General features: G+C 37.4%; 3 protein-coding genes across 6 annotated transcripts; 2 read left to right on the top strand and 1 right to left on the bottom strand.

Moving 5' to 3' along the window:
* Nucleotides 1–4,182: 4,182 nt before the first annotated feature.
* smg (sterile alpha motif domain containing protein 4 smaug) lies at nucleotides 4,183–9,040 on the bottom strand. Of its 3 annotated transcripts, none has more exons than XM_011302821.1 (4): nucleotides 8,814–9,040; nucleotides 7,269–7,576; nucleotides 5,435–6,915; nucleotides 4,183–4,598 (listed from the first exon to the last, which is right to left on the bottom strand). In XM_011302821.1, exons 2-4 carry the CDS (start codon nucleotides 7,480–7,482, stop codon nucleotides 4,434–4,436), a joined length of 1,860 nt encoding a protein of 619 aa, XP_011301123.1. In that variant the 5' UTR covers nucleotides 7,483–7,576; nucleotides 8,814–9,040; the 3' UTR covers nucleotides 4,183–4,433. The 3 variants fall into 3 exon arrangements, with proteins under 3 accessions (XP_011301123.1, XP_011301124.1, XP_011301125.1); XM_011302822.1 differs by lacking the exon at nucleotides 8,814–9,040 and adding an exon at nucleotides 8,041–8,358; XM_011302823.1 differs by lacking the exon at nucleotides 8,814–9,040 and adding an exon at nucleotides 7,707–7,801.
* On the top strand, nucleotides 8,463–12,083 carry LOC105265375 (microspherule protein 1). 2 transcript variants are annotated; one of them, XM_011302825.1, is made up of 6 exons: nucleotides 8,463–8,589; nucleotides 8,644–8,755; nucleotides 10,250–10,289; nucleotides 10,359–10,941; nucleotides 11,015–11,650; nucleotides 11,741–12,083. In XM_011302825.1, the coding sequence occupies exons 2-6, from the start codon at nucleotides 8,752–8,754 to the stop codon at nucleotides 11,909–11,911; spliced, it is 1,434 nt and encodes a 477-aa protein (XP_011301127.1). In that variant the 5' UTR covers nucleotides 8,463–8,589; nucleotides 8,644–8,751; the 3' UTR covers nucleotides 11,912–12,083. The 2 variants fall into 2 exon arrangements, with proteins under 2 accessions (XP_011301127.1, XP_011301126.1); XM_011302824.1 differs by lacking the exons at nucleotides 8,463–8,589; nucleotides 8,644–8,755 and adding an exon at nucleotides 9,110–9,353 and having other exon boundaries at nucleotides 10,012–10,289.
* Nucleotides 12,084–12,337: 254 nt separating this feature from the next.
* Nucleotides 12,338–16,071, top strand: LOC105265372 (putative ATP-dependent RNA helicase DHX30). The gene has a single exon (XM_011302820.1). The coding sequence runs from the start codon at nucleotides 12,636–12,638 to the stop codon at nucleotides 15,993–15,995; it is 3,360 nt and encodes a 1,119-aa protein (XP_011301122.1). The 5' UTR covers nucleotides 12,338–12,635; the 3' UTR covers nucleotides 15,996–16,071.
* The last annotated feature ends 10 nt before the right edge of the window (nucleotides 16,072–16,081 follow it).

Here is a 16,081-nt window from a genome sequence, read left to right as displayed (position 1 = left end):
TGATTCTGGAATTGTAAAAATATTTATTCGGGATGAAATATTCCAGGAACAAATTTCTTGTGATTTTACGGAAAATAATAAATTTCATTGAAAGACAAAACATTCAGTTGAGTATGAAAATGTTTTTATTGAAAAGTGGTTCTTGTTTACACACTACAACGTTAGTGTATTTCCTCTATGAATTTTTCATTTTTTTTTCCTTCAACAGTACAAAAATTGCGTTTTTACAAGTTGTCCGGCTTAATAACTAAATATCCCAGTTAGCAATACCTGATCGCAAAAATAAGCCCATTTTTTCAACTCTTCAATAAAGGACCGATTAGACGTCGATAATTGTATGTTGGGAAAACTAAGTGAATAGTGATTGGATTTTCAAAATCAATCACCATTAGCTCTTGTCTCTGACTTTGCTACCTGGGCTACATTTGAAGACACCCTCGACAAAACACTCAGTTAATTAGAGAAATGAGTAGATTGTCGATTAAAATAAGTTGGTGCACTTGTTAAAATGAATGAAATCAGTACATACTAATATTCTAAGCATTTTCGATTACTTTTAATCAATCCATTGCCATTTTCTTCATTCAATTAACGTAACAATAGCCGCCGCGTGTAAAATGCCAAAACAAGTCTGGAAAAACAAATAATTCGTTAATCCTACAATTATTTCAGTAATAAACATGGTGGAAAAAAATAATTGTGCGAGTTTTATTCTAAGCAATTTGACGATCTAGATGAAAAATGACTCACAATGAAAATTGTGAAGATCACTTCCCAATTTCTTCAAAAATTTCTCATTTCCGAGATAATTGCATGATGATGACAAAAAATTGGATATTCTGACTTGAACCATTTTACCCCGCCACTACTAAACTAGTTCATTGTCTATTGCTCATTTTGTTCTTTATCCTAGCTCTTCCTCAGTTGTCCTCTAAGTACTACCTTTTCACCAGTCTCAAAGTGACAAATCATTATCATTTTCTTTCACCACTCAATCTATCAGAAATCTCGCTCTCTACCATTATCCATCAATTTTCTACATTTTCCAATTTCGTACATCAGATTACAATCTTGATAATGACGATTACAGGGTCAATAGTACACTCGGACTCTCACCGGGATCTCGAATACGTTTGTGGTGGTTTTTTTTCTGTATTTAATCCATTATCAATTAATATTATTACGCCTATACTAAACCTATAATTATTAGTATTATTATTTCATTTTGGTGATAAGAGAGTATGGTATTAATTCAAGTCAACTGAAAGAACAAAAAAATACTAAAAAAAAAATGACAAAACATGATAAGAAAGAGAAAAACCTCATTAATTAACATTTTATATCATTTCTACAATTGATGCATTGATAATTCATTAATAATCACTCAATCTTTCATTTGCCTTTTCCCTTTCTTTCTTAGTAAATAAAAAAACTTGCCTGTTCTCTCCTTTTCTTAGTTTAGGTCCTGCCTTTATTCATTACTTTTGTTAAAATTTCTTTCAATCATTATAATAGATACGGTACTGTGTTTCGTCAGTTGGATTAATCATTACACAGAAAGAAATTCCTGTTCTCCTTCAATACCACAGGAACAGTCTTTATTTCATGGCTCGTTATTCACTATTTTTCTCATTACGTATTTGCCATTTTTAATTGCGGTAATATATCAATAAATACGTTTAAATGGTTTCTTGATTTGTTTAAAATTTCCATAGGGAAGTGGTAGAAAATAGAAGAGGGAACAACTGGAATAAAATTAAGTTACAATTCCGAAAATTACTTGCTGAAAAAAAAAACACCTCCGCATTCTTATCCCAAGGGATCACTTTTTTACCACTCCACTACGAGGACTATTATTTATCTTCTGGTCTATTTTTGTTTATGTTTCCATGAATATCAATAAATGTCACTTGGTGTGGAGCTCATAGTATCAATTATGAAACAACCGTTAATGGATTTAATTAAATACACTAGAGGTGTTTGTAAAAAAAAAAATTAAGAAATGTATCATTTGACTAGCTTTTGATGGTGTTCTCTTGGAGTTCAAAGGTTTTGACAAACATGTTGTTTCCGATTATTTGTTTCTTACTATTAAATTTTCAAATTAAAACGGATAAATAAATTAATACAAATCAATTTGTCTTTCAATATTGTAGACACTTGCTGATCGGGGAATTTATCGATGATATTGTGAAACGAACCAAATAAAATATATAATCTCTATGAATTATGCAAAAAAAAAAAACAGATAATTATCGATGTGAGAAAGAAAATGAGATTGTTTTTTTTTAGGGGGGAAAATGTTCGAGGAGAAGGGACTGGTGACCTTTTTTCATAAAACCAAGAATATTGAGGATCATCTCATTCGCAATGAAGGATCATACGTCGACCTAAACATTGTTACCATTTCTCTCCGATTTAATTAAGCAAATTCCTTCTACGGTAAAAATAATCAATTCAAGTATTTGCATTCAATTATTTCATTAATCTTGGGTATGTATAAATTGCCTTGATAAAACTGATCGAGCCAGCTCTCATCCAATGGCAATTGACCATCGAGCACTCGAAATTAAATGCAATCACCAAGCAGCCTTAAACTGATTATTCAATCTAAATATAATAGAATGATGTTATAATCAGGCAATTAATCTAGATTACTACTATTACTCCTTTTTTTATTTTTCACAATTTTTTATTATAATTAATACCTTTCTCTAATCATTATTATTTTGACAGGTTTATTTTTCCCTTCCGCAGTCTTCCAATTGTTTCATTCACGCGCCGTCAAGTAGTAATGGTCAATGTTACAATTTCAATAGAAAATAAAATTAATGATGAGACCCAGAAGATTGCATAACCTAAGTGTGACCCTTACAAATTGTTTTTTATCTAAACTTATTGAAATTAATCAATTATTCATCATCTTATTAATTCTTTTATCCCTACTCTCGACTATTGGGGCGCGCGAAATTGTCAGTCTTTCATTATTATTTTTTTTTTTATTCTTTTCACTTTAATTAATTAACATTATTCAGTAAATTTATCTTGTTTGTAGTAATTTTTAAATTGTTGTCTGTTTTTGCACAAAAAATATATTACTAAGGTATATCGCAAAGCTAGGGGGTTCAATTGCTGTGAGAACAGCAATTATGAACATTATGATCATTACGCTTACGATTTGAAAGCCACAATATTCGATGTTATAAGCAATTACATTTGACATGACTTTGCGCATCTATACTCCTTGTCAATATACCTTCAAAAATTTACAAATATTATTCAATCGTTTTGAAAAAATGAAATAAAGTCAAGTGTAAAGATAAATATCGAGGTGATTTTCCGATAAACGTCATCTTAAATATCTCATAAGTGTGAAAAGTCCAAAAGATTCAAGTCGATTGAAAAATCTCCAAAGTTATTTCTACGTTATTCCCTAAAACTTTGAAAAATCCTCAAGATCAACGTAATCGTCCGATTAAAGATTGAGTAGAGAAATCCATCGACTTGTACCATTTTATCACTTTGTCACATATTTGACTGTTAGAAATAAAACACAAACACAGATCATTGAGACGAAAGAATTACGTGTTACGAGTTGTGTGAACGCCACAAGCTCTCAGGTGATGCTTCATATAATAAAAAATAAAATAGAATGAACGTGAATTTACATTTATTGAAATCTTATACTTTAAGTCACGAAGCTGAGACTCCAAAATTCATCAAAACTTATTTTTTTTCTTTCATATATATATTTCAATCATCTATGCACGTGGAGTCTCGCCAATGTATCTAATCAGACGGAATCGTTAAAAAATAAAAATCAGTCAAGTTAACTAAAAGAAAGAGACATTACACGATTACTTTTCATTTCATAATGCATGTTTTGTTGGATTAAAATCAGAAGAATTCCATTTCCCGAAATGGATAACATAAAACAATATTGCAATTATCGCGCAGCAGTTAATTAATTTTTTTTTATTCACTTCCATTATTTTTTTTCCTCTTTTCATTTCGCACCAAGGCAAAAAATTCATTTCGTTCAATTCATTTTTCATTTTTCTACCACTCAACTAAATTCTATCAATAATATAATATATAATATTTTTCCATAAAGACATAGTAAATAGTTGAAGGAAAGAGTCTATCTTTCTAATAGCATTTGGCTTGCCAAATTGTCAGTTCATTAAATATGTTATACAGTCACAAATGTTCCTGTTTTCATTAAAATGTCATTTACAAATTCATTCTTAGAGACAAAACAAATTACGGGGTAGGTCACTGCTGTTTTTTTTTTACTTTTTTACCGTTATTTTAAACTTTTTTTTTCCTTTTTCTCTGTGTTTTTCTTTATATAGTGATGATGAATTCTGGGTAGAGATATACATAAAGGGGGAGGGAATTCAGAGTGGAGGAAGAAAAAAAGAAAAAATTGTTTAGGCCTCACCAAAGCCTCCGATGGCTTGCTCGGTCATCCGCAGACAGAGGGACTCGAGACGTGAATTTATTTCTGGATCTGTTGTCTCCAACGGTGGGCTTGGTTGTCTCAAAAAGTGATCACGTGGAGCACTGTACGTACGTTGCAGAGTTTTTTGGAGTAACTGATCGATCAATCAATAAATTAGTGCACAAGAAATTAATTGCCTTAAAAAAAAATAAACCGCATCTGTAGCGAATATGCATTCACCTATTTCTATATCAATTCGATTAATATTTATAATAATTAAAAGAATGTATTCAACGTTGTAATTAATATAATAATTTTCAAGTAAAATATCAATTGTGATAATAATTGCTCGAGGGGAAAAATGTGGCATATAATGGCATTAGAAATCTTTTCTGAAATCTTTGAATATGCGGCAAAAATTTTTGTTTTCTTAGCGTAGGCTAGAGATTTGAGAGGATTTCATATTCAAATGTAAACAGATTGATTCTTCAATAGTATTCAATCTGCCAATTGCCTTTTGATATTTTATCCTAATGTAAGGTATTCAATTTTATTGGCTGCGTTCTGTTATTCGAGATATTCAGAATTGGGACAAAGTCGAAGGATAAATTCTCAACATCTTTGTTTGTAAGCAACGATATTCGGATTGGACTAGCTTATTAGAACAGCTCCCTGAACCGGGAAATGAAGATTCCATTGCCCGAGGACGTAGACGTCTTGTAATAAGAGGAAATGAATGAAAATTTGGTCGGAAATGAGGAAAATTAATTAGTAGAGCAACAAACTGACAAACTGTCGGATGTGGGGTCCCACCCCGCCCGAGCAAATTCAATTTTTCCCAAATTGATTCCGCAAATGAAAATCGCTTTACGAAAAATCATGAGAATTCGCTCGAAAATTTTTTTTTGTCCTACCATTCCAAATTTTCTTCTGAGCATCGCATTTAGTCTTGCATAATTCATGCAAAATCATAAAAAATGGATTATTTACCTCGAGACTGTTTTCTTGCAGACTGGGTCGTTTTTCGGTGGTGTGAATGGTTCGTAGATTACCCTGGCTCATTCCTTGATTGTGATTGTTCTGTAAATACGGCGTAGAAATACTGTTCCTATGCGGACTGACCATAAAACTAGTGCTCTGAGCATGATTGGTGTGAAGATGTGGCAAATTGAGGCTCGGTTTTCTGCAGTGGGATGAATTGTGAGATTGAGGATTGCCAAATCTTCTGCTGTTGTAGCCATAATTAATATGCTGCCACTTGGGTGTTGGTCGTGGATTTCCCAATCGACTGCGCCACTGCTGCACCTTTTCCTTCTGATTTGGAGTGAAGCAGTCATGTTGGAGCACCTTTTCCAAAATGTTAATGCAAGCACACAATACACCATCATCCACACTCTCCAATGCTAATCTGCTGCACAATTTTCCGAGAACCCTAGTGAACTGTCCAGGGATATCCTGCACGTCATTTTCTTGACTGGGTTTGAATGGTGTTGCCAAAATGGTATTTAATTCGTCAAGCGTAGAAACTAAGAGAGTAGGTGCTTGTGAGAACGAGCCTGGTTGACTGCCCTCTCTGGCAGGTTGAATGAGATCTTTCTCGAGATTAATCAACGTACTGTACCGCTGCTGGAGCTTGGCAATAGACAATGCGAGTTTATGCCTAGCACCCTTTGTCACACCCTGCTCAGCCAACTGGTCCTCAGTCAGCTCCAGCATCTCTTCGTAACTCATCGTAGCAAATAGATAACTGTACTTGTGAAGACGAAGTGTCTTGAGCCAGGCAGGTACATCCCTCATTCCACTGGACAGAGTTCTACTCGATGCCTCATCGAGTCGTCCCTCACTTCCAGAAGATGTGCACGAGCTCTGGGGACTCAGTGGACCCAATCCAATGAGACTTGAGTTGTCTCCAGAGACACTGAAGCTCCTTGGCTTGTGTCTTGTTGCATTATTCGTGTTATTCGTACGTTCTGCTATTTCTAAATGATGTGGAGGTGCTACAGGTGGGGTCAGACTGTTAGATCGTCTCTGTCGTGCCACAGGCTGCTGAAAGTGCAGACTGAATCCATTCCCAGAGCCTCGGAAATTGTCGAAGTTGGTCTGTTTGTTTGGTTGAGGCTTGTTGGTTAATCTCTGCCACGCTGGGTCCCATCTTATGGGAGTGTTTGTGTACTCGTCGAGGCTGTGAATGGCTGGACTACAGCTTATCCTATCTTGGAGATGTTTCATAAGCTGTGAGAGAGATCGACGTTCCTGGTTTGTTATTGCTGGGTGGATTAATGTGTAGCTGAGAAGCTGTTGGGTTTGCTCTGTGTAACGGGGGGTCTGCAGTGCATGCGACAGAATCTCTGGAATTACCACCAGGTAAGCTCGTTTGCACTCTGCGTTTCCTGGACGAAGGAGTGGCAAATGCATCAGAAGCTGATGGATTGCATTATCTGTGGGCTCTGTTACCAGCGAATTTATGAAGGCTGAAATCACGACAAAAATTGAAGGTTAATAATTAAAAGGGCATTGTTACCATTTCATCATGGACCACATGTCATCTCTATAATTACGAAATTTTAATATTTCTATTTCTTCTGGGTCTATTCCTTCAGGAATTCGTAATATATATCCGTAATATCTCATCAATACAACTTATTCAATAAATTGATTAAATATTTAATTAAATATAAATGAATTCGGAGTGAAGCTTCAAAAATGTTTCAAAATGGTCGACGACTAGACGTAAACACCTTGATATCCTTGGCTTGACGGAATATCTTGAACACATGTCATGTGTTACAATAAAAAAAAATATCGCCATTGTGTTGTAATTCACCTGGATTATTAGCATTTAATTCTTGTGTATCAAGATCTGGCACAGCCTGTAGCGAATGTTGTACAGCCTCGGCCAAGAATTTCGCCTGTACCGCAGGTATCTCCCTCAAAAGTGCATAAAGTACAACAGTCTGTTCGCACTCATTCCACTGTGAAAATACCCGCGTCAATTCAGTGACTTGTTCACTAAACAACGGAGCTGGTGACCACTTCATCCTTGAATTTGCCTTTACCACCGTTATCAATGTTCCAGTCAATCCCCTCGGCTCTTATTCAAAAATGACCGTTGAAATCAATCAGCTCTGTCTCCTAAACATAAACAAACCCAAAAAAAAAAATTATTAAACCACAATAAATTGATAATCCATTTGAAGAAATAAACATTAGGTGCTATCTCATCCCTCCCGGATGGAGGGATGAAACACAATGATGAGAGTACCTGGTGAGAATAAAAATGATAAAAACAGAGAGTGAAAAATAAAACAAGACGCGACGAAGCGAGAATGGAGCACCACCCAACGCACGACAGGTCATTCGCCCCGTCTGTTTCTCGCAGACTCGAACCTTTCTCAACACTCACACTATTCCCCTCTCTCTGTGTTTTCCGTTCAATCGCCATTGGTGCTTGACTTTTCCTTCCCCTCCACCCCACCGGAGCCGCACCAAAACGAAAAAAAAAAAAAAATCCCCTCACCACCCTAAAATTCATTTATACAAAAACGTCATATAACCTCTAAACCGCGTGCACCATTGGAAATAAAAAAAAATCACACCTTCGAGAAATGCCCTGATGCAAGCCGATAAGAATTCCGATGAGGTCAAGTTTGTTTACCCCGTCCAATCGGTGTATTTATAGTACAAGCCGCCTGCCATAATCCATTCTGGCGATGCAGTCGCCACAGTTAAAAAATACACTAATTTTATTGGCATTTAATTAATGAGAGGATATGCATTTGGGGTGATTATTATTTTGAGGGTAATGACGGTTTATTGGGGGATTGAGCTTGGGGTTTTCGTTTGGAGCAAGTTGTGGAGATGTGGTGATGTTTTTTCTTTCCTTTTCAAGTCGGGGTAGAAATCGAGAGAATTGAAATACACTGAGCGGCGCCGTTTGCCGTGTGAGCGTCGCTCCTATCCCACTCGCAGGTTTTAACAGGGACGAGGCACAAGGGGGATGGAAGGGGAAAGAGGCGTCGAGTATTACCACCACCATCACATATGTTATGTGAAATTCTTGTGAAAATTTCAACCATTTTCATCAGCCAATTTTCCCTCAATTCCGATCTCGATCTCCACCGCAAATCCCTCACAATGACGATTAGGTACGTCGATCTCCTCGAGAATCATTCGTGCAGTTATTGAATTGATATTTTCAGGAGGAACCGATGATTTTTAGCGGTGGGAAAACGAGGAAATATGGAGAAAATCGTTAGCGACGAGTGACGGACCCACAAGCGTACTCCAAAAATTCAGGGGCTGGATGGATGAGTAATTGATGAATTGGATATTATTTGGGTTAGATTGTGGATTTTGAAATGATAGTTACCCTTTGATGGCTGATGATCGCGGATGATCCAGTCATGTAAACAAATGGTTGGTGTAACACTGTACTGCACGTTTTATGCACCGTTAGAGCATTTCAACGTTGAATTTTGTTTTCTCTACCCCCTCGAGTATGTGAATGTATGTGTGCGTTGTTCCACCATGCGGTTTGGTGGGTCTACGTGATCACACTGTCCTATGTACAGTCTACACTCGATATAACTACTCGTTACACTCTCTTACACTTTAACAATTGTACAATCCTACACTCCTGCAGTCTCCCCAGTCTCCTACCAATTTCTCTATTTTTCCCGTTGGTTCTACTCTACAGCATTTCGATCACTCTGGCCAATCCACTCTCGCAACAATCGAAACTATGTTGTGGCAACCCTGTCAACAATATTTGTACAGGAGTGCCGGGGTGTCGGATTATGGAGGATTTTTTCGACTATGTAGGCTCGATATCCAGCAGATCGACCACTTCTCATCGATTCTACAAAAGTCGATCATTTATTTTTATTTGTTCACACCCTCTACGACAGAGGTAATATATCCCGGCTTTTTGAAAATGTTTTTTTTTCATTTGCAGTTATTTTTAATGTACTACGAGAGGATCAAAATTATCCGGCATTTCCTGGTGCATTTATTGCGCAATTAGACTTTTTGATTAATTCAACTTGAATCGATGTGAATTTAATTCGTGATATTATCCGTTGAAGTTTCACTTCAAAACGATATGATGTATGATTTGAAATCCTTTTGTACATCGTTTTATAAAAAACATTCCATCTATTTAATTTACGGTTTAAATTAAAAAACTTAAATTATCGTCTTGCGCATATGAACCGCATGTGGAGTACATGTCAGCATAAATTCCGCTTTCTGTACCAGAAAGTCCACATACTGATTGGTGGACTGGAAGTGGCTTCAGTGCCATTGGAGTTTTCAAATATTTGAAAGTTGACACTGAACGCACGAAGAACCGAATACTTCCAATATTTTAGTGCTATTATAAATGCTGTAACACCAATCATTCGCTGAATTCAATGAAATAAAAAATCGGAATTACTGATATTTTAATATTTTTGTTGAGTCGCGACAGTAAGAGTCAAGGGATTTTGAAGAGAACTCCAAAGAGAGACGTTCTAACCTCAAATTTTATATGAAGTTCTTGATAATTTGAAATTCTTCTTATTCCGAAGCAGAAAGATACAGGAAAAATAAATATGAATGCTGCGGGTAGCTCAGGAGTTCAATCAGGATTGCTAGTTCGTGATGAATATGGATATTATGTAATTCCACCAGAATCGCCTCCAGCAGAATCAATTCCTTCAGAATCAATTCCTTCAGAATCAATTCCTCCTGAATTAATTCCCTCAGAAGTAATTCCTCCAGAATTCATTCCTTCAGAACCTATTTCTTCAGAATTACCACTTCCAGAACCAGCTACTCCACAATCATCAATATCACAACGTCGCAGGTAACTGAACGATTTCTAAAAGATAAAATGAATTCAAATAGGTCATAAGATTTGATAAAAAAATTTCAGTTCCGTGAGAAGACAAAAACGTAAAAAATTCGACGATGAAGTAGTGGAAACAACTTTTCTTCACCCATCAGCACCAAGGACACTCAGATCGAATTCAACGACGAGAAGTAAATTAGAATCGAGTGGATTTGATGATTCCACTCTTTCCTCAGGCATCATTCATGATTCTAAAACGATACCAGTGGGTCAATCAAAAAGAATTCAAACACCCAGACTGACGACACCGTCTAATATTTCCAATGGAGCTGGATGGAGGAGTGTCTGCGTAAAAAACAAAAGCCATTCTCAATTTAATAATTCACTCAAAGGCCTGGGCAGATGGAAGCCCACAGATGATCTAGCCCTGATTATTGGCGTTCAGCAGACAAATGATCTCAAGATTGTGCACAGAGGCACTAAATTTTCTTGTCATTTTACTTTACAAGAGGTTCAGCACAGGTGGCACGCTCTTCTCTATGACAGTGATGTTTCGAAACTTGCAGTTCAGGCAATGAAGAATTTACATCCTGCGGTGATTGCTAATGTGCAATCAAGAGCATTGTTCAGTAGAGATGAGGAATTTCTCCTGGAGGCGGTTAAATCAGTAAGGGAAATCAATCGGAAAAGTCCGCCTATGAAGCAATTATCCGATTTTTAATATTGTATTATTTTTTTAGACACCCGAACCAACACTGGACATATTTCAAAGGCTTTTAGAGACGAGTCCACATATATTTCATCCAATGAGAACAGCGAAAACTCTGATGTACCACTGGCAATTGATGAAGCATTATCAGTTACTTCCAGACCAGAGTGTGCAGCCTCTACCATATTTTTATGACGCTGTGAGCTTTTCAGATGCTGAAGATATGATGAATGATAAAGAATTGGGCGATCCGAAGGATGAAATGGTCGATACTGAAATGGCAATTGCAAACAGACATGATAAATTGAAAATAAGAGTTTTGGAAAACGAAGTTACTGTATGGCTGGCGCTTATTAACACTTTGACTGATGGAATTCCTTTAGATTTTGACGATCAGACATTCGCAATACTTAATGGAAAACATATTAAATATCGTATGACATCCAAAGAAATTACTGTGGGCAGATCATCGAAGGATCGTTGCGTGGATGTTGATTTATCTTCTATGGGTCCCGCTAAAAAAGTCTCAAGACGACAAGCAACAATTCGAATGAAAAATAATGGAGATTTTTTCTTGTCTTCAGAGGGAAAACGTCCAATTTTCGTCAATGGCAGACCTATTCTCCCCGGTAATAAAATCAAACTCCAGAATAACAGTGTCATTGAGGTAAATTTCATCTCGTGAATTAATCACTTTTCTATAACTCAATTATTTAAATGTAAAAATAATGGATTTTCTCTATTATCATGATAATAGGTTGCAAGTTTTCAATTTGTCTTCCTCATAAATTTGGATTTGATACCAGAAATTCGAAATCAGTCGGAAAAAAAATTGCAGTACGAGTTGAAACCGCAGAAACCGAGGAAACGAAATAATGATTTTTTCAACTGTACCATCGAGAAGAGTCATTCATTGTTGGCACCATAATTCTTCAGTAAATCGGCGTTCGGCCTTTCAAATAATTTCATCTGCCCGAAATTGTTATCATCACACAGATATTCTACCGAATTGTTAAAAGTTCAATTACATTTTACTGTGCACCTTTCCATATTAATTTTCCGTATAAAACTACATATTGTAAATAAACAAATTATTTTGTATACCATTTAATGCAGATTTTGCATTCTTTGTAGAATTTTTTATCATAAACCCTAAAAAAAATGTGTGCAATAAATATTTCGAGTAAAAAACCGAGGAAATGAGAAAATGAATGTGAATATACACTTGTGGATTCCAGAATTAATTTTTCATGTTCGTACGATTCAAATATTTCGCGCTTCTCACGTGGTACGGGGGAAAAAGTTTTGGTTATAATTTCTCACGTGCTGAAAGCCCTCAGAAGACTAGAGAACACCTGAGATAAGCCATTACCGTATAACCTTCGGCTCTCATTAGTTACACAACAAAAACATTAAAAAACGGTGAACAATTGTTTATTCTCAGTGTAAAAAAGCCCGACAAATCATCCCCAAGTCCTCAATAATTATTCAAAGTGATTCCACTTCGATGACACGGTGATAATAATTCACAATTAACAAAAAACCAATGTGAGAGAATGAGGTTCTGTTTGTGGATCTAATTCATAAAACAGAAAGCGCGAATAATTCCGGAATTATCAGTTGATTGATCAAGAAGAAAATAATTGTCAACCATGTTACGTTACGGTGGAATTCTCACTCGCAACTCCTTCTTCAATACGAACATCTCATTAAAAATAAAACATTTCCCACGTGAGTTGTCAACACCGACCGAAATTCTCATCTCATCACCATCAAAAATCCAATGCAGTCAAAATTTCCATACGAATCTTTGGCGACTATCTCCAGTAGCTTCGAAAGACACTGAAGACGTTCGCAAATTAAAAATTCAAAATCTCTTCAACGACAACGAACTCCAAGAATCAATTAAAAATGATGCAATCAAAAATAATAAATTATCTAAGACATCGGGAGTGAATGATGCTCCATCACCTCGAACTGTTCACCACGTGCGTTTGAAGGACAAATATAGTATCGCAGATATCGAGAGAATGTACAAACACCCAAAGGCGAAGATCCATGAAATCTATCAGACAGTGGGGAATCAGGTGCCGAAGACCTGCGTGAATTATGAATTCCAGAAGGCAGGCAAGAACATTGACAAATGGTGCTGCACAGTTAGTGTCACATGGCCCGAGGAATTATTATTTTCAGCTATTGCAAACACAAAACTTTTGGCTGCTCATTCAGCTTCATTGAAACTTCTACACCACCTCGAGAATGAAAAAAAACTGCGAGATGGAAAACCGATAGTTTTCAGTGGCATCGATATAAAGGAGCAAGCGAATAAGCCAGTGCCATTAAATATAACGACAGAGTCTCTCGAAGAAGTGAAATTCATTGTGGGAAAATATGAAACTGACATACGGGATCTGCTATCGAAATTTGAGGCAGAGGCTCATGCAAACTCAGCATCTTCAAGACATTATGAGTCTTGCTTTCAAACTGGAGCAGTCATAGATCCGGTGGGCAAGTCGAATCCTGTGAACCGATTGCAAGCAAAAATTGTAGATCGGAATAGAGTCCTTCAAGCGCGTTATGAGGATCGAATTTTGCGTAGTCCTCCCTCGGACCTTCCAATCACCGATTATCGAGACCAAATAATTGATACCATTGAGAGTAATCAGGTTGTCCTGATCAAGGGTGATACTGGTTGCGGTAAAACCACGCAAGTTCCCCAATACATCATGGACCACTTCGCGAAAAAATCACAAGCCACAAACTGCAACATTCTTGTTGCTCAACCCCGTCGAATATCAGCAATCTCTCTCGCAGAACGTATCGCAGATGAGCGAAAAGAGCAAGTGGGTGATGTGGTTGGATTCCAAGTGCGACTAAGCCAAGAGCTGCCCAATACACCAGCTGGAATTCTTTTTTGCACAACAGGAATTCTCCTCCGTAAGCTCCAATTCAATCCAAAGCTGGAGGGCTGCTCCCACGTCATCGTAGATGAGGCGCACGAACGAACAATCAATACAGACATGTTACTGGCACTTCTGAAACGTGCTGTGGTCATCAACAAAGACCTCAAGGTGATAATCATGTCTGCGACAATAAATGCCGAGTTATTCCAGAATTATTTCAACTGTAAAGTGATAGAAGTTCCAGGACGAGTCTATCCAGTTGAGGCTCATTACTTAGAGGACATCGACAGTCTAGGATTACAAACGCAAAATTCTTACAGCGGAATGCTCTTCGATGACAGACGACCGATAACCACAGACGTCCTGCAGGATACCCCAAATATTGATTTGGTTAAAATGGGAGAGCTCATCGTTTGGATAACGAAGAACAAGCCACCAGGTGCTATTCTGTGTTTTTTACCTGGTTGGGCAGAGATATCACAAATGCGAAAGTACCTGGAAGAATACAGTGTTCTCTCGAGACGAAAGGATGACGTTATGATCGTTCCACTTCACTCAAAGATGGCTCATTACGACCAGAGGAAAATCTTCGACACGCCGCCACCCCACGTGCGAAAAATCGTTCTAGCTACTGACATTGCTGAGACTGGAATAACAGTTACTGATGTTGTCTACGTCGTTGATTCCTGTACCCACAGACAATTGCAGTGGCACGAGAAACTAGGAATATCATCAATCAAAAATCAATGGGCATCCCAAGCAAACATTAACCAACGAAAAGGAAGAGCTGGAAGAGTTCAACCTGGAGTTAGCTACCACTTTGTCACGAGGGAGATGTTTAACAATTTGCTGCCACATCCAATACCGGAAATAAAGCGCTCCTCTCTGGAGAAGACTGTTCTTGATGGAAAGACTTACAGCAGTAATGAAAAAGCTCTTGAATTTTTTGGAAGTGTACCAGAGCCACCAGCACCTGTGGTAATTGAACAAGCGGTGAGGGATCTCGTTGAGCTCGGGGCCCTCGATCACCAGGAGAATTTAACACCTCTGGGAAAACGAATTGCCTTCTTCACAGTGCAGCCTAGATTGAGCAAAGCTCTGCTGTACTCTTCGATATTCAATTGTGTATCACCCATGCTGACGATATCAGCTGCAATGGCAGCAGAGAGCGACATTTTCACTGGAGTTTTACAGAATAAACAAGCTGTGAGAGATGTCAAGAAACAGTATCACCCGACAAGTGACCACACTAGTCTCGTTTGGCTCTATCAGCAGTGGCTGTCTTATGCCAATGCTGGTAAATTCCAGGCTCGTGATTTTTGTTTCAAATCAAGACTCTATCCTGAGAGAATGTACACATTGAACAAAGTAAGAGAACTGTATGGGGAGCATCTTCTGCATGCAAAGATGATCGATTGCCCGAAGGAGTACCATAATCTCAATGAAAATGCTAATGAGTATGCAGAACTTGATGAGATGGTGAGAGGTGTTTTGCTGTCTGGAGTTGATCAAGTTATTTACCAGAGGGACTTTGAAATCAGAAATGGACTGCTGAAGAAGGGGAGCTCGACTTTTGTAACTGAAAATGGAACAAGGGTTTCTATCACTCCGGATAGTGTGAATTTCAAAAGGAAAAAGTGGCCTAGTCCGTATTTAACGTATGTCAGGAGCACTCACAGCGAGGAAAGGAGGATGAGTTTGGTGAGGGAATGTAGTATGGTATCACCTTTGACTGTTTTTCTCTTCAGTCAGGCACAAGTTCTGGGATATGTCCACAAGGCTTCCACTGGTGAGGACGACGTCAACTCAAGCAATCAGATTCTCTTTATGATGAAGGATCGAAAAAATATCAGGCTACTCTGTAATAAAGAAACTGCCACGATGTTATTAAAATTTCGAGACATAATGTGGGGAATTGTACGTTACATGGTTGCTAATCAGGGATTGCCTGTCGATGATCAGACTACCTACGATCGAATTCAGGACTACAAACAGCAGCTTCTTCAGGTATTGGGAAAAATGCTCAGTGAATCAGCGAATTCGATAGACGAGCCTGAGCCCAACACCGATACTCGATCTCAGGGAACCGACTGGAGCGATGAGGAGTAATTCTTGTAAATCGTGTACAATTTATTGATAATTATAAAATATAGAAATAATGATATTGGTAAACAATCGCTTTTTTATTATGATGA

This window comes from Fopius arisanus, unplaced genomic scaffold, assembly GCF_000806365.1.
Source record: "Fopius arisanus strain USDA-PBARC FA_bdor unplaced genomic scaffold, ASM80636v1 scaffold00029, whole genome shotgun sequence".
Taxonomy (NCBI): Eukaryota; Metazoa; Arthropoda; class Insecta; order Hymenoptera; family Braconidae; genus Fopius; species Fopius arisanus.
Note: the sequence above shows the minus strand (reverse complement) of the source record. Positions and strands in the feature narration are given on the sequence as shown.